General features: G+C 34.0%; 1 protein-coding gene across 4 annotated transcripts in view; it reads right to left on the bottom strand.

The window, feature by feature from the left end:
- Diaph2 (diaphanous related formin 2) overlaps positions 1–25,847 on the bottom strand; it is an 890,957-nt gene that overhangs the window by 175,067 nt on the left and 690,043 nt on the right. For all 4 annotated transcript variants that reach the window (XM_023704632.1, XM_023704633.1, XM_004644436.2 and 1 more), the window contains one exon: positions 23,675–23,810. In XM_023704632.1, the coding sequence (XP_023560400.1) occupies positions 23,675–23,810 (136 nt within the window). The remainder of the gene's footprint in view (positions 1–23,674; positions 23,811–25,847) is intronic.

Raw genomic sequence — 25,847 nt, 5'->3', positions numbered from 1 at the left:
GTAGAGAATTGGAAAATTAGGCATCAATACCTCAGAGATACAATTATGTCAATTTTTGAAACTTGTGTGGTTCTTTTAAATAAAGTCATGCTTGATAATTATACCTGAATAACTTACTAAAAGCTGCTAAAGCCATAGAAAATACTGGCTCTTAACAGTTCTTATTCTTTGCAATGTAAATTTAAAGTGTTTTATTTTAAGTTGATGTGTGTACGCCACCTATATATTGCTTTGATTTTTTAAATCAAAAAATTCCAAGTATTACACCATATACTGTTCTATAAATTAATCACATATGGTGTAATTCATTACTGTTGTATCACTAATATATATGTATATTTTATTAAAATGGGCAGACTTTGTGAATAGTGCTAAATTTGTAAATAAACACTTAATTTCTTATTTAGGATTAACTAGGAAAGATTTATAATTTCAAGTTTATTTCAATTGTGTCTCTTTACAGAACAGTAGGCTCTAGAGAAGAAAATCAGAAGAACTTACAGTTAATTAGCTTTGCTTCAATCATTCCCTCAGCACATTCCTTATATAGTTTTCAACTAACTCTTTCACACTATCAACACATAAGTATGGGGCACATATGCGATGAACAACGCTGTGTAAGAGAGAGAGCTGTAAGGCATCCTCCTAAGGTTGCAGTGCTAATAGGTAAATTATGCATTTTTTTAGGTGGGCTAATTTGGAAATGAAGAAAAATCTTGACTTTTAATAAAGAGCCTTTCTGATGAAGCTGAGTAAAAGCAAATACTCTTTGAAAATCTCTACTTATTTTTATATGTAACAATTCTTATGGCCAAACAGAAAAATATTACAGATTTTTGGCTCTAAGAATAGTAATCAAACAGTCAACTTTTACATTATACTTCAGGCATGGGTCAAGTATTTGCAGGAGTCAAGGCTGTACTCTTTAGAAAAATTATTTTAGTATGGTCTATATGACGAGAAGTTATCTCAGATAAATATATTATAGAGGGAATAACCACTGATATTATTAAAGGAAACACATTAAATACTTTGACTTATCTGCTGAGCTTGATAATTTGCAATATTCTTTATCATTTTTCCTCTTTAATGTAAGGAAAATGAAAAAAATATGTATTAGCCTTCAAAAATGGGGTTGAGGAGCAGTATTTGTTTGCCAAAAGGGTAGAGAGTGAGATTACTAAATGCTCCTTGGCAAAGATTTAGGACTAAACAATATGTTGTCCTTTCTATGATTTGTTCATCTAAACTAATCAATGAAACATTTTCATACTATCTGATTTCACTGAAGAATATTTATTTCCTATTCACAGCCTATATCAACAAGGTGAAATTTCAGTCCACACAAAACTGATAAGGACCATTTTTCACTTGGCATTTTTATGGCAGCTAGTGATTTTTAGTATAGGGAATATTTATCCCCCATGATTTAAGAGAAAAACACTCTTTTTACTCTTACAACATATACAATCCTAGATCTCCACAGGATTATGTTTTTCTATTTCAAGAAAATGCACGCAAAGCATACCATGATTTCTATAAAGCAATTATCCAACCTGTGAGCCTTTAAAAATGTCTTCTTTTAGTAGCTAAGCATTCACATTAGCACTCTCTTCAACAAAGAGGGAAAATATATTTACAGAATGGATTCATTGTTGTATCTAGTCAGCCTAGATGAAACTATTTTCAGGTACATTCAGTTGGGGAGTAATGAAAAAAAAAAAGAGACCACTTCTCAGAGCCAAAGTTAAAGTCAACATTGGTGGATGGATTAACCTTCTACTTTGAAGAGATGATTTGGAAACTGGTATCTGAAGATATCTTGTCAACATCCAGGTGTATCAAAAATATTACAATAACTTTTGATTTAGTTAGAGTGACCAGGGCATATTAATTTGCAACAAAAATAAAGATAATGATAAATTAACCAACATCACTGCATTTTCTGTAAAGTTCTGTGCAAATAGAAGACCTGTATCCACACAAGACCATATTACTGGTGAGGTAACTTGATTAAGTCCTGTTTCTGGGGTGTCTTTAAATGAATAAGAAAAAGGCTTTCTTAATTAAATTCTATTTTAAATGACAAGATCCTGCAGTGGAATTCTCTTAAATGTTAAACAGTCCATAAATGATCAACTTGATCATCTGAGGTCAATTTAAGTTCATTCACCATAAAATGTGATTAAAGGATGATAGGTTATTACCTTTCTGTTTTGCAAATATATTTTTTTAATATACTGAACTGCATGATACTGCAATTTGGGAAGGTTAAATAGGAACAGAAGCATATGATTTGAACTAAGATTTAGAGATTTAAGTAAGTCATAAGAACTACCACCACACCTCTGAGAAAAGATTTCCAAAAGAAGAGAGGAGGGCAGGGAAATGTGGAAATCATGCAGTACACAAAGTTAAGACAATGAAAATATTTTCTAAAATATATCACTTGAGAAGCACCATCTTTCTAAGAGCTCTTATATTTCACAACCACTATTTCCATGCTGTAAATCTACATGAGTGATTAATATAGCCATAAGCACAAGATGAGGACAGGCCAAGGGTTGTCCATTTGGCTATTATCTCTATAATGATGTTGCACTTTAACTGAGGGCAATAATTTGCACTTCATTTCTTAAAACCTAGGAACGGTTTTGCATGATCTCCCAGAACTCTGTCCCTTCCCACAATTCAGAATAAGGATGCAAGACAGCTTATCTTGTCATTTTAATGAAACATCTTTGAGGTCTGATTTCACTAGGGAGAGATTTAGAAATCAAAGCTTAAGTAGAGCTTATGAATGTAAGTTATGCAGTACTGAGCAAAACACAATCTCTAGAACTCAATTTTTCCCTCAGCAAGCATTAATGAATGTCAAACCTTTACAGATTAGTTAATATACTTAGAGAAAGAGAATCCCTATTTATTTTTCCACTACCTTGATTCAGCCAGTACTTCATTGAGAATTGAATAAATAAATTCAATTATACTGTTTTTCAGAGGAAAATTCAGCAATATTTGCAAAAAAGTAAAATTTATTTTTCCATTGTATACACATAAAATACTGACACTGTTTTTAATAATACTTGGAAAATCAATGTGCCTGCCACATTTGTACTTCCTTATTAATTATCCTTTATTTTTGTGTTGTAGAATTTATCAGATAGGAAAAAGCAACAACTCAGTTCTAACACGTAATTAATTTTTCAGTCTCTGTCGTTTTAGTGTTTCTTTCTTATAAGAGGATGTCAGCATGACTTATATTGTCAAATAATGCATTTTGTTTTAATAAAATTTGAGAAGACTTTTTACATACTCAAAGTTGAACTTTTCACCTTTACAATATGATATAGATGTATAGTAAATAAAATTATTCTAATAAATCTTAGAGCCAGCAGATGAGTATCTGTTCACACTGTGAATAATGAATATGAAAGAACAATGAAATATAACAATCACTGAACTTAAGAAAAATTGAATAAAAACATAATTTTCCTTTAAAGAAAAGACATATGAAAACAGTAATAATGATTAACCAAGTTCTGTAGAAGAATCAGTGAATGCTGACAAATGTGATGAAGAAGTTTTCAAAAGTAGGACAGTGAAATATACTGGTTATAAATGTCTGCTTTCTGATTTCTCAAAAAGGTTATAAAGAAATAAACATTTTGGTTGAAGGATAGGAATAAGACACATCAAATAATTCTATTCAAAATTAAAGAGTAATACTTCAGTTCATGAACTCTTCTGTTTGCAAATAATTCACAGAACTAATTAAAAATTAAGTTCATGAATTGAGGTAACATTGTACTAGATTCAAGAGCAATGAAACTTGTGAAGAATGTAAGTGTAGTTGGTGTTTTCTGAATATCCCTATTATAAAAAGCTTATCTGTGCTTTGATACTTTTACTGTACTGGGATATTTACAAATACACTGCCTGTTTGTCTTACAGAGCTATATGCAGGCATATGTAGAGGCGCAGAACTGGACTACAGAGTTTGGACAGCATCCTAATACTTTCTAAAAATCAAAGCAAAGAAAATAAATTCAAAGGAACAGTAACCCTCAAAGTGAACACATCAAGTTAAAAAGAGCCAGACATATGCTGTAAAATGATATGTTCTAGACCCTATTCCAATACTCTGTGGCTTGAATGTGTCCAACCCTCATAGATTCATATGTTGAAATTTAATCCCTATTGTTAGAAATTAAGAGCATGGAAGATTAATCCAAATATTATGTTAAGAAATGGAGCCTTTAGAAAGTGATTAAACTAAGACAAGGCTGTTAGGGTGGAGCCTCCGTAGTTGAATGCTTGTGACTTTACACACAGGGACAGAGATCAGAAGAGATGTACACATGCTCCCTATCTCTGGCCACCACCAAATGCCTTCTCTTGGCTTTGGGTCTCTGGAACCTTGCACCAACATAAACCTATTTAAGTTAAATTATGCACTTAGTGGTATCATGTCTTTAGCAATAAGAACAGACTAAGATAATTATTTATAGAGAATGTGACATAAACTTTCTGTGGATATAATAATTTAAGCCACTAGGGACTACAAAAATGAAATTGTAATCTCAGTGAAATAAATGGGAAATTTAAAGCTGTTTGTTCAGTGTATATAAAGCATTTATCAGAGAAAAATATTGAAGCCTACTTTAAGGAGATGAGAATTATGTCTTAATATATCAGAATAGGACCAAAGAAGGTTATTTCTTGACAGTTTCCCATGGGAAAAGTTCCTTTTTGATTTGCTATAGAGATCATGCTAGAATTCATAGAAAAAGATATTTGAAATAAATAAAACAGGTCACTGGCAGGGAGAGATTTTTTTTTTTACTGGACTCTTGTTAAAAGATTCTCAGTTTTGCTTAAGTCAAAATATTCACTTTGTTTCTTGAGCATAGCGCAGATTTTTTTGCTTTGAGTAACTGTATCATTTAGGTAACATCCAGAGGCTTTGTGGACATGCAGCTTGTGCATTCCAATAGGGCCACTTGCTTAGAAGGGCCCTGCACGTGATTCAAGCTTTACAACATCATCTTGAAATTCTTAATAATCTTTGAACAAGAGACCCCCATTTTCAGTTTACAGAGTGCTCAGAAAAAACGAAGCCAGTCCTCATAAAAGCCAAATTAATCTGTAACATAATGAGCTATTTTGATTATGCAATTTTCACAAATTTCTGTCTTAATACATAAAAACTGTTACAGAACTTTGATATTGTAGTACTTATTATATCCACTAACTTCTTAATGATATTTTCTTTTCTTTTGGTTTTATAAAATCATATCAAGGAAGAATTTCTTATAGTGTTGAAAGCACTTCCTCTAAAAGCTGCTACAATTTCTTATTAAAAATATTTTGTTGTCAAGAATAAAATTGGGAAGAAAAAAGATGAAGACAGTAGTTTTTGTATTTCTTTTCCTCTATGTTATGGCCTATGAAGCTGTGGGGGAAGAATATCAAGCAAAAACAAATGAAAACTATCCCAAGTGTTTATTTGGTATCTAAACAACATGTGAGAACTGCTATCAAGAGCAAACTAATTTTTGGGGGGTTGGGGTGATAGCTCAGTAGAATAAGTGCTTGTCAAGCAAGCGCAAGGGCCTGAGTTCAATCCCCGGTTCTGAAGAAAAAAAAAAAAAAAAAAGCAAACCAAATCCATTTAAAGTAGGTATTAATAAAGGTAATTACAGAATAAGCAAACTAATATTATAATAATGACTAATAAGCAGTAAAATTGCTCTTTAATAGATGTATTTCTGAAATGTTACTCAATGTTATGTATTTCTTCCTGTGATGAAGGAATTCATTTGTGTGCTTTGAGACAAGATCTCCTATGAAGTCCAGGTTGGGCTTGAACTCACAGTGATCCTCCTGCTTCCGTCTCCCAGGTGCTGATTTTACAGGCATGTGCTATCATGTGCACTGACCCATTGACCCATTGACCCAGCTGTTTACCTTCTTGGTGTCTTCCTGAAAGTACTATTTTAATATACCAGGGACAATACTACTTAATAAATTATCTGGCAATTCACTAAAGATATCCATGATATATATATATATATATATATATATATATATATATATATCACGAATGATCATTTTTTAGTAAATAGCTTGCTTGAATTCATTTTGGCATGTTTCAGTTTTGAGAAAATGGCATATACATAATCATAGCTATACTGGACAAGACAAATACCAAAGAGTTTTCTGTAAAGTATTCAATGCCAAGGGTATGCTCCTACCTTGTCACTGAATACTCCTTGATTTGGATTGATTATGTCTCTGACAATTACTGGAATGGACAGTTTGGAGAATAAGAATCCATTTCAATGTACAATACTATCTGGACTCATTTTAAACAGTGAACTGAAAACAATTGTAAGCGCTAGTAACCTACAGCAGCAAAGGAGAACAAGCAGTATGTAAGGTAGGGTACTTTATACTCCTCTATTTACTAAACAAGCTCTGTAATCCTGAGTAGGAGATGTTTGTATTTCAGTTGCTGCACCTATCAAACAAGCCTCCTTGGACTCCAAGATTCTTAAACTTTAGTTGCACCATTCATAGTGGTGCATGCTTGTAATCCTAGCACTCTGGAGGCAGAGGAGGGAACATCACTGGGAATTCAAGGCCATCCTGGGCTACAAAGTGTGTTCAAGGGAAGCCTGAACTGCAGCATGAAACCCTGTATCCAAAAGACAAAAACAAAAACAAAAACTGTGAAACTTAAAATTTAGTTGTATCTGAATCCCTTAGAATGCTTGTTTAAAAATAATTTCCAGCACCATTTATTAAATAGGCTATCTTTCCTCCAGTGAAAATGTTTGGCCTCTTTCTCAAAGATAAGATGGCTGGGAATTTTATAGTTGTTTGTGAATCTTCTGTTCTCTTCCACTGATCCTTGGGTCTGATTTTTTTTTTTTTTTGCCAGTACCAGGCTATTTTTATCATAGTAGCTTCATAGTGTAATTTCAAGTCAGAGATTACAATGGTCCCTGCTTTGCCTTGTTGCTCATATGAGATTCCATCTTACACCAGAAGGAATACCTATTATCAATAAATCAACCGATAACAAATGCTGGAGGAGCTGTGGGGAAATGGCACCTTTCTCCCGTTAGTGGGAATGCAGACTGGTGCAAACAGCACACAAATCAGCATCGAGATTTCTCAAAACCTAAAACTAGAAGTCCCATTTGACCCAACTGTTTACCTTTTTGGTGTCTTCCTGAAAGTACTAAAAACATCATACCATGATGAACTTTGCACGCTCATGTTACTTATTTATTTATTTGATACAAGATCTTGCTACACAGTTAGGACTCATAGTGATCCTCCTGGCTCAGCCTCCCCAATGCTGGTATTACAGGTATGTGCCACCATGCTTGGTTTCAGTGGCCGGAGGCACAGCATGTGGTACTGGAGCTCGAAATCAGATCCTTGCACTTGCTAGGTAGGTGCTTAGATTGCTGAGTCATCTCCTTAGCCTGCACACTCATGTTTATAGCACCACAATTTGTAATAGCTAAATCTTGGAAACAGTCCAAATGTTTATGAATAGGTGAATAAAGATGTGGTATTTTCATACAATGGAATATTACCCTACTATAAAAGGGATAAAGTAGAAGCATTTGTAGGTAAAGGGATGCACTCTTAAGTGAAAATAATTGCACATATACGTTTAAATGTCACATTGCTTCTGTTGTGAGAGACTGACAGTGTAAATAAGGAAAGGTGAAATAAACAATGGGAAATGGAAAGAAAATGTTCATCTAGGAAGGGGAACAAGGGAGTGGTGAGAGAAAGAAGAAGGAGAGGAAAAGAGAAGAGAATGGAAGGAAAACATAGAAACGAAGCTTTTGTGAATAAGAAGGTGAAGAACACTTGAAGGGAGAGGAGGAGAATAGGAAAAATTTAAAAAACCAAGATATATCACTTGCAGGTACAATGTTTCTATAAGTAAATGTCATTATGTATATCTAAAATGTATCAATAGGGGGCTGGGGAGATGGCTCAGTTGAATAAGCGCTTCCCTGGCAAGCTCAAGGGCCTGAGTTCAATCCCCGGTTCCTAAAAAAAAAAAAAAAAAAAAAAAAATATATATATATATATATATATATATATATATCAATAAAGTAAAATGAATTAGAAGAAAAGGCAAAAAAATTTAAAATCTTTCTAACTGGAGGACCTTTGGTATTGTAATTTAGCCAAATAAAATTTAACATCTATGCTTGTTTTCTAAAAAAGTAAAAAATAAAAGATCATGCATTGAAAAAAATGGATTGCTCTCCCTCAGCCCTCACCCCTACAGTGAAACCAGGGTTTGCATTTGTAAGCAATTCGCAAGTTACGATGAAGCTGCCCACCCAGACACTTTCCTTTGAGAATCTCTGCCCTAGTAGAATGACAAGACAAAATCTGAAGTGCTAAAAACACCATAGTAGTAGAGTTCCTGAAGTTCCTATGATACATTAAAACAGAGAATAGCAGAGGATTTCTTTTTTTTTTCCTTTGGAGGGGGCGAAGGTGTTTGTTTTCAAAAAACAAAGTCACACTGAAGGATGGCAGTGCACTTATCAGTTTTCCAACTGGCAATAATGGCACAATCAAAGGAAATGGGCTGAATGACCCATCAGGAAGCCAAGAGTTTGTCCCCTGAATCTGAGTTTGATTACATTATGCAAACAATTATATCAGAAAACAATACAAAGTGGCACACAAAGCTGGCTAAACATTCTGGCTTATGGCAAGCTAAGAAGTAAGAGGGAATCAGCTAAAATATAAGGAACATTTTTAGTGAGGTAGTAAAAAGAAAAGGATGAATGAGTATTCTTAGGCAATCACAGGAACCTGGGTTTGATCCCCAGCACCACAGGCCTTGCCAGCCCTGCCTCCAGATACATGGAGCTGGCCACGGAGACTGGGTATGGCGGCACACATCTGTAATCCCAGAGCTGGGGAGGCTGAAGACAGGAGGATCACTATGGAGTCTGAGCTGCGTAGTGAGACCCTGTACCCAATACATTAAGAAAAAAAAAAAAAAAAAAAAACAACAACAGAAAAGGTGTCATACCTTCTCAGTGGAGTGGGACAAGTGTCCGAATGTCCTGGCCCAGAAAGTTTCTAAACAGATTTTGCTCAATTTGCCACAGTCTTTTTTTTTTTTTTTGTGGAACCAGGGATTGAACTGACTCTTGTGCTTGTCAAGGAAGCGTTTATTCTACTGAGCCATCTCCCCGGCCCTGCCACAGTCATCTTAAGTAAATCCTAAGAGAGAAATTTGAGGCAGGAAGACTAATTCTAGGTGGATAGCTTCAAACACGAAAAGAAATAATGATAGGTGAGTAAGTATAAACAAATACTAACTGGATAAAAATAACTATACTGCCATAGTCTAAGGTGAATAATGCAAGACCATGAAATTGACACTGCAAGCCTTTCTACCTAGGTGTTTCAGTGGAACATTAAAAATGACTTAGTCAACTGCATTGTTACTTGTGGAAGTTTATGTGATAATGTGTATATATACCATAACCGTTGTATACTAAAAGCATCTTTGCTAATATGTTCAGCCTATAAAATCATATGCATATTCACCTTGGCATATGTTGCGGCAAAGCTGTAGGGAGCTCTCACATATTTCCACATCTATAAAAGCACACAAATACCTAACTATTGAATACATACAGAGTTAAGAATTAAGGCCTAAGTCCAATGTATTATTTTTGTTAGACTTGTAAGATAAACACTCCTTTAATATCACTGAAAATAAAAATACATTGCTGAAAATGTCTGTATTCCCACAATTCCCCTAGAAATTGCATGACCAAAATACATACAGTATAAGACATGTATTTTAAAATACAGAGACATTATATTTCCAAGAAAATTTTGAATCAACAAAATTTCATTAGAAGTGGAATCAAAGAAACGTGTCCCTCCTATGGTGCCTAATGTAATGGTGAATACACAAAGTAGAGGACAGTGTAAGAAAACAGAAAGAGCCTGTTTAATTCATTTCAAATACAAACAGAATTGCTGAGGCAATTCTCACCACCTTATTTATATATCAGATTGCTCACCAATCCCGATGTCACCCACCAGGAAGCAATGCATCAGGGAGAGCGCGACAGTGCAACAATCCTGAAGGAGGGGAGAGAGGTGCAGCAGCATGATAAAAAGGCACCATCGACTCATAAAATCCAAGCGGTTTTATGGATAAAAATATAAAAGCATTATATGGAAATCAGAAAGGAGTTTCCAAAAGTGTGCAGAGACCAAGGGGGGAAAAGGGTTATAAGAAAAGGATACTTATATTTGGTGAACTAAAGCTTGGTATTTCTTGTTGAATATTACATGAGTGAGTTAATTTACAGATGGTCAAATTCCACAGAAAGGTTTCCTTTCCTTAATCCATTTGTGAGACAAGCAGCTAAATTCTCTTTTGCTTGAAATAAAGCACTTTTTATTTTTTACAGAGAATAAAAATGGTAAAAAAAAAAAAACCTTAGAAATGATTCAGAATTTTGCTGAACAAGATGATACCAATTCAGCAATGGTTTTTACATTAAATATTGTTGTCTTCAAATTAGTTGTTCAGATTACCAGATATGAGCACTTAAAATTGGTCAAAATATTAAAAAGAAAGAAAAAAAACTTATCATTAACTGTTCCTTACAACAGACCAGTAGAATTCAGCAGTACAATATATTCTCTTCCTTTTTCTTTTCTTTCGTTTTCATCTTGCTTTGTCCTTTCCCTCAACTCCTCCTCCTCTCAACAGAATAAAACAAGAAAAAAAAACCTGCCATAGGACCCTGTGTTCCATTTGAGTGCATTGTTTTCTTTAAGACATCCTACTATCTGAATGTATTTTTCAGATGGTTACTAATAATACAGATTTCGTTCGACTTTATCATTTAAACAACTATTAGTCTTTAGTTACTGTGTCTCTAAAATTCAGGATACAGACTATTTTTTTTCTTAAGGTTATAATTAACTATGATTTTAAAATGAAAAACTAATACATTTCCTTATAAAATCGTGTACTTGACTCTTCTGGGGTCTTAAAAATGAGATCTGGCTGAGGGAAGATGCCTAGCAACTGCTAGGATCATTATTTCTACCCCTTAAAAGAGAAGTACCTTGTGTCGGTTTTAAGATTGTCATGGTCACTCAATTGAAAAGGGGCATTTTCAATGTGCTTTAGTCACAGTACTTTACAGAATTACTTAAAAGTAAAGTCTGTATGTACTGTGGGGGATGGAGTGTGGTTACATTTGAAATTTGATGTAACTGTAGTCTATCTCTACAGCTTTGTCTTGATTTTCTCCTAAAATATGAACACAGAGCCCTTAGAACAAAGCTGCACTGACTCTTTAGGCAAAGAAAAAGAGATGCAAAGAACAGCATAGTAAGACCTAGCAATATAATAGATTCTGGTTACACTAGATTGAGCTCTGACTCAGAACCAGTTGCCTCAAACAAGTAAAGCTTCTGTTTAAAACACTGAGGAAGACACAGGGGAGGAAGTTTCATAAACCATACCAAAGTTCAGTAGAATAAGGTCAGTTAACCACTCTGTCCAGAGACACACACCTTTCATTTTCAATTGTTTTCAAATAAAACGAGAGAAATCCCCTTTTCAAGTTGGATTGTTTAAATGCACTTACAGCTATTCCTATCCAGCAAAGGCTAGGCAAGTTCTCCCTACTGATGCATTTCAAAAAAGGTTCAATTGGCAAAAGAAAGCAAGTGCAAAGGGTTTTTGACAAAAGAGGGCTAGAGGGAACACACTTTCCTTTTACAGAAATACAGTTTTAGAAAATCAGACAAGGTAGCAACTCAACTAAGAATGTGTAAGTTACTGGTGAGACAAACAGAGAACTTGGAAAATTTAAGCTTTGAACATAACTGCACAAAATTATTAGCTTAAAAATTGGGTAAAAGGTTTATTATATAAATGAGAAAACCAGCCAGGTGTGAGGATGCACGTCTGTAAACCCAACACCCTACAAGTTGAAGCAGGAGGAACACACATTTAAACCTAGTCTGTTTAATTTAGCAAGGTTGTCTCAAAGTTATAAATAGATAAATAAATAAATAAATAAGGTTGTAGCTCAGTGAGGAGGCCCTGGTTCAATTCCTAGTCCTCCCCACAAAAAAGGACCAGAACAAAAAATATATTCTGACTTTTGGATTACAGCACATTGTAACTTGGCATATCATACTCAGAGAATGGCATTGTTTTAAACCACAGAACTACTCAACTTTGCAAAGCACCTCCTGGTCCGGGTCTGATCCTCAACAGGTTTATGTCTAAGTACTATCCCATTTAATGATGCTTCAAAAACTAGTAGGCAACCTCATTCAGGGACCAGCAAATAGGTGAGACTAAATCAAATTCAGGAGCCCCAAAATATCTACTCTCACAAAGAGAAGACTTTTTTTAATGCACATATTATATTCCCTATTGGTTCAAATAAATAAAAGTATTGTGCCAACCATAGTTAACTGCATTTAAAAGGAAAATTACTTTTTGATTCCCAAATGAATCATATTGTCATCTTCTCAGCTATTATAAAACATCATGTAAAACCTACAGTTAATTTAGATGACAGATATTTTAAGTTTTGCTTTTAATATTTCTAACATTATATAACAAAGGTATAACTACTTTCTTAAAATAAGATATGTTTTCTTTCCTAGGAACTAGTTAAGATAGTTTGTACATTGTCTATGTGTGATAGTTATAACTGCAGATTGACTATTCAAAAAGAATAAACAAAAACATTTTCTAGATAATAAATATAGGGCAGGCCAAATAGCACAGCAGATTAAAGCACCTGCAAGGAGGCATAGGGGCCAGGGATCAAACCCTGGGCCTACCGTGTGGCCCTGCTTCCGGGGTGTGCTGAGACAGCAATTGAAGCTGGGTGTGTGGGCGCGTGCCTGTAATCTCCGCATTTGAGTCCTATCTAGTAGTGAGACCCTGAACACTCTATAGACCCTTCCCTAAATAAAAAGATAAATAAATATATATATAATGGGAAAAATATGAAATCTCTGTTACACAAATCTCTCTACATGGATCCTTACTGTTAGTAGATACAGATACACATTTATATGTAGGAGCAAATGCAGCAAAGGCCATTATTTCTTATAAAGGAGAAATGCAAGGACAGTAAGGAAAACTGTTAGTTAATAATCTTGTATCTAGGTTAATGGTGTTAAGTTATCTGACAATGATAATATGATCAGGGTGTACAACCCTGCTCACTACATTGTAAGTACTCAATAAATAATTGTAGATTAAATTGTAAAAAAAAATCACTGAAACCCTTCCATTCCTAGTAAACCTTTTGCACATTTATTGCAAAAATATATTTATTTTCATTCTGAAGCAGCCCAGCAGCTACAAGATTCTACATAAGTGGAACAAATATCATTTTTTAAAAATTATTAGAGATTCATTTGGGTTCAGTGGGGTTTGTTGGTTCTATGAATCTGTTAGGCATTATTACTGACATGAATCTAAATGCATTTAACTGAGAACAAAGCCAAATTAATTGCTACGTTAGTATATAACAGCTGTTATTCATTTGACATTTTTTCTGCAGTAAGAACTAGGATATTAAAATATAGAACCAAGGCATGTTTCTAATAAATGATCAGGCAACCTACGATGGGTTTTGGTCATTTCTTATGCAGTTTATTTTATTGTTTTCACCCACCTGTTACGAAATTTGCATGGATTTCATCCTAGCACAGTTGCATAAGGCATACATAGCTGCAAGCACATACTGCAGAGAAAAGCCAAATTTGTAAGTACCAGCATTACTCATCTTCTGCAGATAACTGATGAAGTCTCGCTAAATGCTCAGCACACTGAAGATAACTGTTACAGATTTTGCAAATCTGAGTTTTTGTATTTAGGATGCAAGAACTCTTAATAAGACTTAAATGAATTAGCTATTTTGTTTCATGTATTTATTTTTGTCTTCCTATCTGAAAAGTATACTTTCAGTACATATCAAGATTTGTTTTACTGCTAAGATAGATAGAATGAGAGTTTAGAGCTTATTTCTTGTGCACTGATGCCAGAAATGTAATTATTTTAGTATGAGGTCAGAAGACAGTTACTGGTGATAAGTAGCTCAAATAGTCTACAGAAAAAAAAATGAAACTTAAACTAATCCAAAATGTATTCTGGAAATAGTATAGATTAAGTGTACTCTCAGATACCAGTGTATGCTGATCACTGATGCTCTGAATAATGGCCCAGGAACTATAACAAAATCCAGGGATCTATCAGTAAATACATATCATGTGTTGGCTCTATGTTCAAAATTATACTTAAGTACCGTAGGCAGCAAACTTTTACCTACCTGAAATGTAAAACCAGAAATATTATAGGGAGCTGGCCTGTACTATATATCAAGATCATATCTCAGAAAAACAAAAAGAAAACAAAACTGCAGGGAGGGGGGTTTGAGGCTGTAAGGATGGATATACACTAACAGAATTAAAAAAAGATTACAGATGATAAAAGACCGATGCACAAATGGCCTCTTGTATAATTATAAAATCAGATTAATCAAAACAATTCTTCCCTTAGGCTAGTCAAGATTTTATTGTAATGATTACTGCCATCAATAGTTTCTCTGGACATATTCACTTAAATAACTATTAGCACTAAATGATATCAACATTAAATACTTATTAAATGCTAACCATATGCTAGGCAAGTGCCAAGAGGTTTGCATGTATCCTCTCTCTTTGTTCTTATGAAAATCTAACGAGATAGGTACCATTGCTTTTCCTGTTCTGTGGCTGAGGAAGCTGAGAATCAGAGATGTTAGATGACTCGCCTAAGAATACTGTGTAGGGGACAAGATCAGGATTTGAATTCAAGTGTTTTGATTCAAGGAAAAGTGAATTGAGCTCATTATACTTGTAGGCTTAACCAATCATGAGAGGACTGGCACCGGGGGTGGGGGTGGGGTCAACAGATTCATGCAGCTCACTGCAATTTCACTGCTTAAGGACAGTTCCGCTCCTCATTGTACATCACCATATTAAACCAGTGCTTGAACTTAGAAATTCAACAACTGGTTACTGAATGAACAACAATAAGGCATGGTATGGCCTTAAAATGGACCTACAATCTTTCACTAAAATAATACAGTCCCCAGTTTATGCTAAATACCTAAGTGTAGTAAAAGTTTGAATTTGTTAAAACCTTTAATAGACTGAATTTTCTTTTGAAAAAATAAATCTCAGATCCCCAGAAAAAATAAACCTATAAGATAAAGTAAAACTGCTCTGATTTTGAATGAACACAGATTTCTTGCAATGCTTGCTAACATAAGTAGTACGGTAATTTACATAAGCCAAGCATCAACCAAACAATTTTTTTCACTTCATACATGAGGTCTTACTAGAGTCAGTGTTTTTCTTCTAGGTCTGAATATATATTTTAATGCAAATGTTAAAAAAATCTTAATAAGCTTCGCATTAGCCTCTATGAACTCATCAGCATTTGTAAAATATGCTAGAATGCCAATATATAATATCAGAAGTACTTAAATATTTCTTGGATGAATTATATACTTTGTGGGTTTGCAAATCTATAATTTCCTTCATAATAATTTTGTCTGTAGATGCTATTAGGAAACATAGTTTTGATGTATTCAGATCAAAACAATGTAATGTGAAATGAGTTTATTCACTTACAAGATATAATTATTTTAAATTATGGAAAACAGAGAAAAACAAAATTGCTATCAACCTCTGCTGATAGAATTTAAATGTTCAGGTTTATGTCTTAAAATTTGCTAATCTACTCCGCAAACAATGACTGAGGAAGCTCATATTTTTTCATCAGACTAGATGAAAGTAGGCAATTGTGACTTCCATATAATCTTTTATAAAGAGAAGCAGAACTGTACCTGATTAAATAATATTTGCAAGGAATCACACTTGCAGTTTGCAATTCAAAACATCCATTTTTATGTATTTTTCCTATTGCTTTCTCCAAATCCTTGGAGTTAATTTAGTGACTTCCCTAAGCATGAAAAGAGATTTATTTACAAATGTTTGATTAACTTTCTTACTACCTACAGAATTAATTAATCTTTTTTAGTGGTCCCTAAGTTAATTATAACCTACACTAATATAACTAGGTTGTAAAACAAAGATTATACCAAGTAGTTGAATAGTTTGTATATTGTGTGCACATATTCCAGAGTACATTTACTGATTTAGCATAATATTTGATGCATTTAAATTAAAATTAGCTTTCTCCATTTTACATTTAAATAAATAGTATATTATTGTGGATGTTCTAATTATAATTATTTGGGAAATGGTGCAATAAATGTTGGTTGGATGAATGAAATAATCTAATATGCCAAAAGACATGAATATATAATTATCTACTGGTAAAACTGTGCTGTTCTTAAAAAAAAAGCAGTTCTCTCTTTGGCCCACATATAGTGAAAGAAAGAAAGAAGGAAATCTTTTGCCCTCCTGTGAATCTCTTGCCTACAACTTCCACTGCCTTTTGTTCCACTGTTTTAAAACTTTTTTCTTTCTCTTAATACCTTCTTAAACTGCTATAGGTTTAAACTCCTTTGAAGAGAGTCACAGATGAGCTGACTCATCTTGCTTTGCCTTTCCCTGTTCTTTTCCAGCTACATCCTCCTTGTAGCCACCTCTTCTTTCTTGTGCTCCTGGCTTCCTGCCTCAGTACTCCTGGAGATGATTCATCCATTAACCTTAGGTCTCTTCTCTCATTGTGCTGCACCTTCCTTGTCGCAGTTGGAGGGTACTTCACTCTCTGACTATCCTACCTTTACAACACTTTTCCAACTCAAATTCTCCTCTAATAATAACAATAAAAATTATTCACTATACATTTCACTATCAGAAACTAGCAATAGGCAAAAGGTATCCATATACAATTGATAAAGAGACTAGAATATAAATAACACCAGCCTCTGACATTTTCATGGTTATCTCATAGAGTCCTCACAGTAACAAAGCAGGTATTAATGTTGTTCCATTTTATAGATGAAGAAATTCCTGTACAGAAATATGCAATACCTTAGCAGATATTTTTATGGCTAGTAAACTGTGGAGTCAGGCCTTGAATTTAAGACTCATCACCTTGTTAAATTTATTTACCCTGGGCCATTAAACCCAGCCTCTCTATGGCCTGCCTCCTTACAGATGATAGGCAATTTTGTTGACCCTCTTCCTTTTATATGAATACTTTTGTCTCTGTTCAACCAAAGATACCCCCCCATCTTTTAGGTCAAGTATACCTGATATGTCCACAGACTAGACTTAGCCTTCTCTAGGAAATTTTGTCATTAACCAGACTAATTGCTTTTCTCTTTAAATAATTCTAAAGACCAATCTCCATTTCATATTAGTATACAGCTTACTCTCTGTCATCTCAGCTTTATTTAATCCTTGTAACAAAACTGAAAATGTCTTCAGGGAGGGGATTATTTCTTGAGCTTTTTCTAAATTGCAGAATCAACATAAAATGCTAATCAGAACTAGCAGCAAGTACATACTAGGCCCTGTGCTATGCATTGTACGCAAGTATCTTCTTTAATCTTCATTAAAACTATAGTACGCAAATATCACTGTCATATAATACAGATGAGGATACTGAGGTCTGGAGAGATAATGGAAGCAAATCAGGTCATAAAGCTAGGTGGCATAGCTGATACGGATTTTCACTCTTTACACATAATAATTTTTAATTATGTTCACAAAATCACTATCTCTGTAACACATAATCATTCTATTTTTTCATGTATAATTAAAATGTACTGATTCTTATCATAGCTTTTGCCTTCTGATCTCCAATTCTTTTATAACAGAGTTTTGGGATACATGGTATTTAAGATTTAACTTAAAAGGTATGTTTGCTTTTCCATAGATCTTTACTTAATTCTGAGCTCACTTGATCATATCTAGATTAAAGAATATTTTTTATTTGCTTTCTCCTAGTACTTTTCTGAATAATTAAATTATAATTTTCCTTGATAAATGTATATAATTTTGAATGCCAGATAAATGCATCTTACTATTGTTATCTAATAGTTATATGAGCTCACAGGAAGTTTTAAAAATAGTGTAAAGTTTATAGAAATCAGTGTGGAGACTCCTTAGAAAACTTGGACTAGAAATTCCATTTAATCCAGCTAGTCTTCTATTGGAAACTTTCCCGGAGGATCTGAAAACATCATATCCTAGTGATATATGTGTGCCTATGTTTATAACAGCATAATTTGTGATAGTCAAATCTTGGAAACAACCAAGATGCCCGTCACCTGAGGAAATGATGAAAAGATGTGGTATTTTTATACAATGGAGTATTACTCAGCTATAAAAAATGATAAACTCGAAGCCTTTATATTGAAGTGGATACCACTTGAAGATATACTCATAAGTTAAATAAACCAGACACACATGTATAAATATTGTATACTTTCCTTAGTATAAGAACTCAAGAGAAGAAATAAAAATAGAACTGCAGGACTAGACAATGAAAAGAGAGCAAGGAAAAGAGCTAGGAAACATGACAGAAGCAAGCCATACAGTTATATGTAGAACATGGGTAAGGCAATGCTCCTGAGAATCTTCAGAATATTTTTGAATCTTGTAGTTAATTGGAAAGATTCTCACCCTGACTATATATATATATACCTGTGAACTAAGCAACTGCACTGAAGATGGCAATTTATAATAGTAGGTTCATGCTTGGAGTGCCTGTCATACTGGTCCTCTGAATACGGGCTGCTTGTCATGACATGCCAGCTGCTGTCATGCTGTCTCTCGGGTACATGATTGTTCAGAAACAAGGGAGTGGTGAATGAAGGCAGGAGACAGGAAAGGAATGTTGTGGGACTGTCCTGCTACAAGGTTGTATATGGTTAGATTTTTGGACTTATGTGTAAACATAAGAATTATATAATTCTTTACGCCTATTTTTAAAATATATATTAATTTTTTAAATGTTTTTTCATCATATTCTTTTTTTTTTTTTTTTTTTTTTTTTGGTGGAACCGGGGATTGAATTCAGACCCTTGCACTTGCTAGGGAAGTGCTTATTCCACTGAGCCATCTCCCCAGCCCCTTCACCCGTATTCTGTAGGGACTTAAAATTCAACATATCAATACTTGATGAAAAATACCTGTTCCATGTTATGCCTAAGATGTTTGATATGCAGACAGATAGTGAGGTTAAGCTCAACAGCCTAGGTTGTATGTTAATAACAATAAGCTTCTCTTCTGGAGGGTTAACAACCTAAGTTTGCAGATGAAAATTAGAGAAAAAGGAGGGCCGCAAGGAAAGCCAACATTTTGAGCCTAGCCTTCCAAGGTCAATTAAGACTCAGGACATATGAGAACTTGTACTGTAACATCATGTAACTCGGTAGTGTCCCAAATTTTCTGATCAAGGAGATAATGGGGGCCAAAGAGGAAAGTGATTGATGATGTAGTGTGTGCCTAAGGAGAGTCACATGAAGAGAAAACATTCTCTCAGGCTTTCACAGGGACCACACTGGCCAAGCAATGGCCGTGACTCATCCACATGGCTAACACTGACAAAGGTTCTACAATCTGAGGTACAGGATCTCAGGATAAAACCTGAGGGGATTTCACTGACCTTCTCAGATCCAAAAGCAACAACTCTTGTTGCATAGGTCCTGTTTTATCTTGGTCTTAGTCATCCAGCAAAAAGTATAAAAACAAAATATAAGAAGTAAAGCCATGGTGTTATGTTGAGCTGTAGGGGACTCAGGTCAACAATTTCTGACACTGCCAGTGAAGTGGAAGACCCAATACTATTATGGGCTAGTGAAATTTTTTAGAATATTTTGCTGAGTTTACACACCTGTAATATTCAAATAACGGAACTTAACAAAAAAAGGGTATACTGATGAATGTCCATTTTGTATCTGTGTATTCAAAATGGTTAGGATAGATACATAGTTACATTCTCTTAATGAATAGAGGGATTTGTTCTAATAATGTTTGTAGATAGGATACCATGTCTGCATCTTGTACAGCAAATAACCACGAGGAAGAATGTGTGCAATGTGTTAATTATTGAAAGTATCCTACCAATTTGGTTTGAAACTGTCTCATTGCTATTTGTTTCTCAATAAAATCATGGGATAAAAGTAAAAAAAATAGTGTACAGGGTTTGTTATATTGCTAAGATGACATGGAATAGAATTTATAGAAAGGATACTTTCTATAGTGTGTCTATCATATTTACAAAATCTTATAGTTTTAGGTATACATATTTTCAGGGAGTAGTATGATAATCCAATTCATGTGTATTGTTTGTAATGAGGAAATAAGGATAGTTAGCATTATTGTCTTTAAGTAGTTTTAAATTTTTTAGTAATGAATAAAATTTTTATATATTTGTGGGGCACAATGTGATATTGCCACACACGTGTATAATGTAAGAGTCTGTAATTTTCAGTGTGACTTGCTTTATCAAAGGAACTTTTCACTTAATACTTTTATTACAGGTAACATTGTTTGGTTCCTTTATTATGTTTCCCTGGTCACATATGCATGTAATATCCCTCCATTCTATATAACATATCCCACAAAGACAATCAAATATTCTAGTTCTCTCTTTGACCAGAAAGGAAGACCACAAAACTTTATTGGACATATTTAAAGTTCTCTAAGTCATGTTCTGAACACATGTCACTCATGGCTCCTATAGGCTCTCACATCTCCTTATATGCCACACACATTGTATGTCTCTGCTGTGTTTCCTCTAGCTCTTAAAATGTGTGAAGTTTTACTTTCCACCTAGTCAAGAGCATCTTCCACAAGTCACTGAGAAATGAACACTGGGCTTCATCTTGACATCCATCTTTAGTCTTCTTCATTTTTTGGCACCTTCCCATCTTCTTCACTTAGATTATACAAATCTAACCTTAGAGGGACCACTTATAGAAACATACTTAAAGTACTAATACACATATACTCAAAGTAAAAAGCAATATTACACTAGATAAAAATAATATATATTTACAACATATAGGACACAAATGAAGAAGGTAAGATTGATGTTTATGAATTTATTGATCTGTAAATAGAACTATGGTAACAACAAACAAACAATGAAAATTTTTTTCATGTTCAAATCTGCTAGCTGAGCATATGCACAAAAATGTACTTGTACATTTTTCTTATGTTTTTAATGACACTGGAAGAAATAACTAACCAAGTCTTGAAATTGAAAATGTAATACTACGGACAACTACAATGGGTCAACCCATTCCTTCTTTTCTTTCCTATTGTATTTTAGGGAAATGGATGAGTGTAGATACTGGTGTGCTGTGGAAGATTATGTTCTTGGTACAAAGTTGGACAGTCATTCTCTAATTGCTTATTCCTTTTACTGTTTATACCAGAATTTCTCAAACTGTAAACTGGGGATTTGGGGAGGCAAGCTCATTACAGGGGATGTTCAAAAGCAAACACCTTTAGGTTTTTTCATTTTGTAACTTAGACTTTTATGAGTATACTGTAGAGTTTTATAGAAGCAAATGTGTATGACATTACATTAAATTAAATGAAACAGATATGAGAATTTAAGTGTTTCAAACTTAGCTAAAGTTTGGGGAGACTTGTAATACTAATTTGTGCTCTTCTCATTGATTGATGTTTGGTTTTTAAAATCTTAGAATTCTCAGAGAGAAGTGGAATACATAACTTACTGCTCCCTTTTCTTAACCCCATAGCTCCATTTCCTAACTTTATTCTCACTGCCTCAGTTCAAGTCTTCATTACCTTTTGGCATGTCGTGATATTATCTTCAGAATGTGCTCTAGTCTTGGACCCTGCCATTTCAGTCCATTTTTTCTACTATTGTGAAAATGATGTTTGGGACAAACCTGAGTACAGTAATTTCTAGTTAGTAAACAATCACTAATGGAGAAATAAACTACGTCACATTTTTCACTTGTAGGATTTTAGGTTCTTGTTTGTTTAGGTTTTTTTTTTTTTTTTTTTTTGAGACAGGGTCTCACTATATGTCTCAGGCCGGCCTTGAACTCACAGCAATCCTTTTGCCTCAGTCTCCAACTGATCCAACTGATGGGATTATAGGCACCACAATGCTTAGTTTAAACTAGTAATTTTTTTTTTTTTTTGCATAACCGGGGATTGAATTCAGGCCCTTGCACTTGCCAGGCAAGTGCTTATTCTACTGAAAACCTAGTACATTTCTGAAGTTTTTTGTGTTTGTTTAAAATATGAGGGGTAAACTTAATAATATAAGTATTAGTTCAGAGGATTTGCCATTCAGCACTATTGTTACAGAATACATAATAATGATTAATAATAATTTAGAACTCATAATAATTAATAGTTAACTCTGATCACAAACTGCCTGGATTTGAATCTTAACTCTAATTTTTATTTACCAATTTTTTGATCTTGGGCACATTATTTAACCTCTCTTTGTCTTAGTTTCATCATTTTACAACAAGGCAGTAGTACTTTCTTAATTGGGTTTTGCTAGGATTAAATGGATTTAGAAATGTTGAAATCCTAAAATACTTCTTGGTACATAGTAAATGCTATAGGATAATTATTATGTATGACAGTGGCAAGGATCAATATGAGGTTTCTCTACCAGATTATTTGGATTTTAGCTTGCTGCAGGTGCTTCCTATTTGTGTCATACTGGGCAAATTTATAACTTCTTTGTCTTACTTTCCCATTTGTAAAATGAGAAAATAGTACCTATCTCATAGGGGTGTAAGAATTGACTTGAAACATGTAAAATAGTGCACAGCATATGGTTAGTATTTTAAAAATATGATCAATATTATACAGCATTTTCTGTGATAAATGGTGCAAACTTAATCATACTACTTTGCATCTTATTGAAATTTTGTTTTGTTTTTAAAATTTCTAACCCTCAGGTGGGAAGAACAATGTCTTTTCCTTCTAAAGTTTCATAGTGCAGGTACAAGGGAACCAATTACATCCTTCTTTTGCCCTTTTTCCTTTATAAACTAAACCAAACCAAGAAGCCCATTTATCATATAGAGTCACTCTTGTTAACCTAGAAAACAGCTTACTTTATACTAATGCAGATGTACTGGAATATTGGACTAAAGCATACATCTGAACAAGATGCTCTGCTCTTTGTCAACTTGCAATAGTGCTGTCAATCTCTATTATAACTTAAAAGGTTCGAGTCCCCAACCTGTAGTTACTGCACTGTCAACAGACATGTGTCTCACAAAGTAAAATTAAGGTCTACACCTCACCCCTCCATACCAGTTTTTCACTTTCATTGCACTATCCTCTGTTTTCACTTTTGCCTCAGCCAGACCATAATATACTATGATGAGGTAAATAAAAAAAGGAGTTTTCAAAACTATAACATGTCATACTGATAATCAAAATTCCTCAGCGCTCAGGGTACAATGACAAAAATATCAAGAGATAGCACTGTGAGAGAAATCTGGTGTACAAAGTAATAAAATTAAGAGTTCTCAACAAAAAACATGATTTACTTCCTAATACAAAAATAAGTGAACTTATTTTGTACTTTATGCATATCTCAAAAAAATTGAAAATACTTTCATACCTTTGTTTATATCAATGAGTTGCTTCTTTTTCTTCTGACGTTCTAACTTTTCCTGTTCAGCTTTCTCTTTGGCAAGCTTTGCCCTCCTAGTTTTCTCTTCCATTTCTCTTCTCTTATTATTTTCTTTTACGGCTTCCTGTAGATACAAACACAGTTAAATGAAGTACTTTCCATTATTTATAGATTTTAAAAATTATATAAATATTCAGCTATGTCCTATTAGCTGAGAAATGGATAATAAAGATGTGGTATTATTATACAACACAGTACTAGTCAGCTATAAAAAAAAAGATAAATTCAAGGCTTTTGTAAATAAATGGATGAAACTAGAGATGGCATTGGAAAGTGAAATAAATCAGTCCCACATGTGCAGACATCATATTGTCTTACTAGTTGAGAACCTGAAAGTGTAAATAAAATCTGAGAAATACAACATATACAGTGAAAGTGAAAGAATTTGTTCAATGGGAAGGAAAAACTGGCATTTGGAATGAGGAAAATGACAAAAGAAATAAGGGGGAAAGTATATCTATATCTATCTAGCTATATCTGTATCTATATCTATATCTATCTATATATGCAAGATAATTTGGAAAATAGTACTGCCAATTTTTGCTGGTCTTTTGAAAGGAGTAAGCGGTTAATGCTTACACTTTTTCTTTGTATTGTTATTTTTTCTTTTTAATTTCTTATAACTTTTTGTTGTAGTTCTGTTTTGTTTTGTTTTGAACCAATTTTTGCATGTTTATATCTGCTAAACTAGATAACAATATTGGAGATAACATCATACAATATAGCAACCATTGTTGAATTCCCCGTCCTAAAAAAAAACAGAAATGAAAAGTTATCATAGCAACCTCAAAGTGCATGCAAATACTTTTGAATAAAAGAAAGAATTAGCTTTTAAAACACCTGAAGAATTATAAATAAATGTCTTCAATAATGATTACCTGGAATGCCAGAAAATTAGAGACATCATTGTTACAAATTGAACAATAAAAATACATTTGTTAAGGTATGAAATAGTTTTACCATACAAGAAATGCTTAATATGGTTCAGCAAATATTTTATCACTTATTGAATTTTCTAGGCCATCTGAAAATAGAGGTTTGGGGTTTTTTAAATGTATTTGGAACAGGGTTTCACTAGGCAGCTCAGACTCAGAGTGATCATCCTGTTTTCAGCCTCCCTAGAGCTGGGATTACAAGTGTACATCACCATGCCTGGACTCAGTCACTGACTCAGCATGCGTAGGGGTGGCACGTGCACATGGTGTGGGGTATCGAACCCCAGCCCCCATACTTGCCTAAGCAAGTGCTTAGTCTGCGGATCTATCTTGCCATCCCTGCAAATAAGAGTTTTCAAAACTGTGCCATAGGATTTTTTGAAGAAACATACACTTAGAACATAAATACACATTTAAAGTGCTTAGAACAGAATTTAACATAGCATAATCAAGAAAATGCAGTCTATGATGATGGTGATGGTGGTTATAGTGCTAGTGATAATGATTACATCTAATGATGCAAGCCACAAAATAATCAGCAGTGTTATCAGAGAAAAAGTCCTGCGAGTATACTAGCTTTTTACATGAGATGCTTATAAATGCTGACATATATTCCAATCTATTTTCTGTTTTATTTTTAAAAGGTTGTCAGAGGGACTCTAGAGAATGAATACACTCCTATAGATGGTATTAGAGAAAGCTGCCATAAAGTGATTAGCAGAAAGAACAAGATCAACTTCCTTGGAGTTCAGACAAGTCACCAATACAGAGATTTGTCAACTACAAGTTCCTTTCATTAAGTTGCTGTATTTTATTTCCTATTATGACTGATTAGATATGCTTCACAGAATGTACAAACTATTTCCCAAATACTATTTTGTTCCAGAAACTCCACAGAAAATGACTCAATAACAAGAATATATATTGTAGGCTTTGACTGTAGGAATTTTTTTAAACTATTTTTTCTTCATGTCAAAGGATACAATAGTTCAATCAGCCCCATTTCCAGCCAGATCCCAGGCCCAGTGGCGTGTGAGTGAGACTTTTTGCCAACCCTCTCTGGATCCCTTTCAAACCAGGGTCAATGCCCAGTGTGCTGCAGCAGGAAGAGGACGAGCACAGCAGCCAGACCCAAGCCAGGCACATCTAGACAAGTTTGAACTTGG

The sequence above is a fragment of the Octodon degus genome, unplaced genomic scaffold (genome assembly GCF_000260255.1).
Source record: "Octodon degus isolate 3935 unplaced genomic scaffold, OctDeg1.0 scaffold00198, whole genome shotgun sequence".
In the NCBI taxonomy this organism is placed as follows: domain Eukaryota; kingdom Metazoa; phylum Chordata; class Mammalia; order Rodentia; family Octodontidae; genus Octodon; species Octodon degus.
Note: the sequence above shows the minus strand (reverse complement) of the source record. Positions and strands in the feature narration are given on the sequence as shown.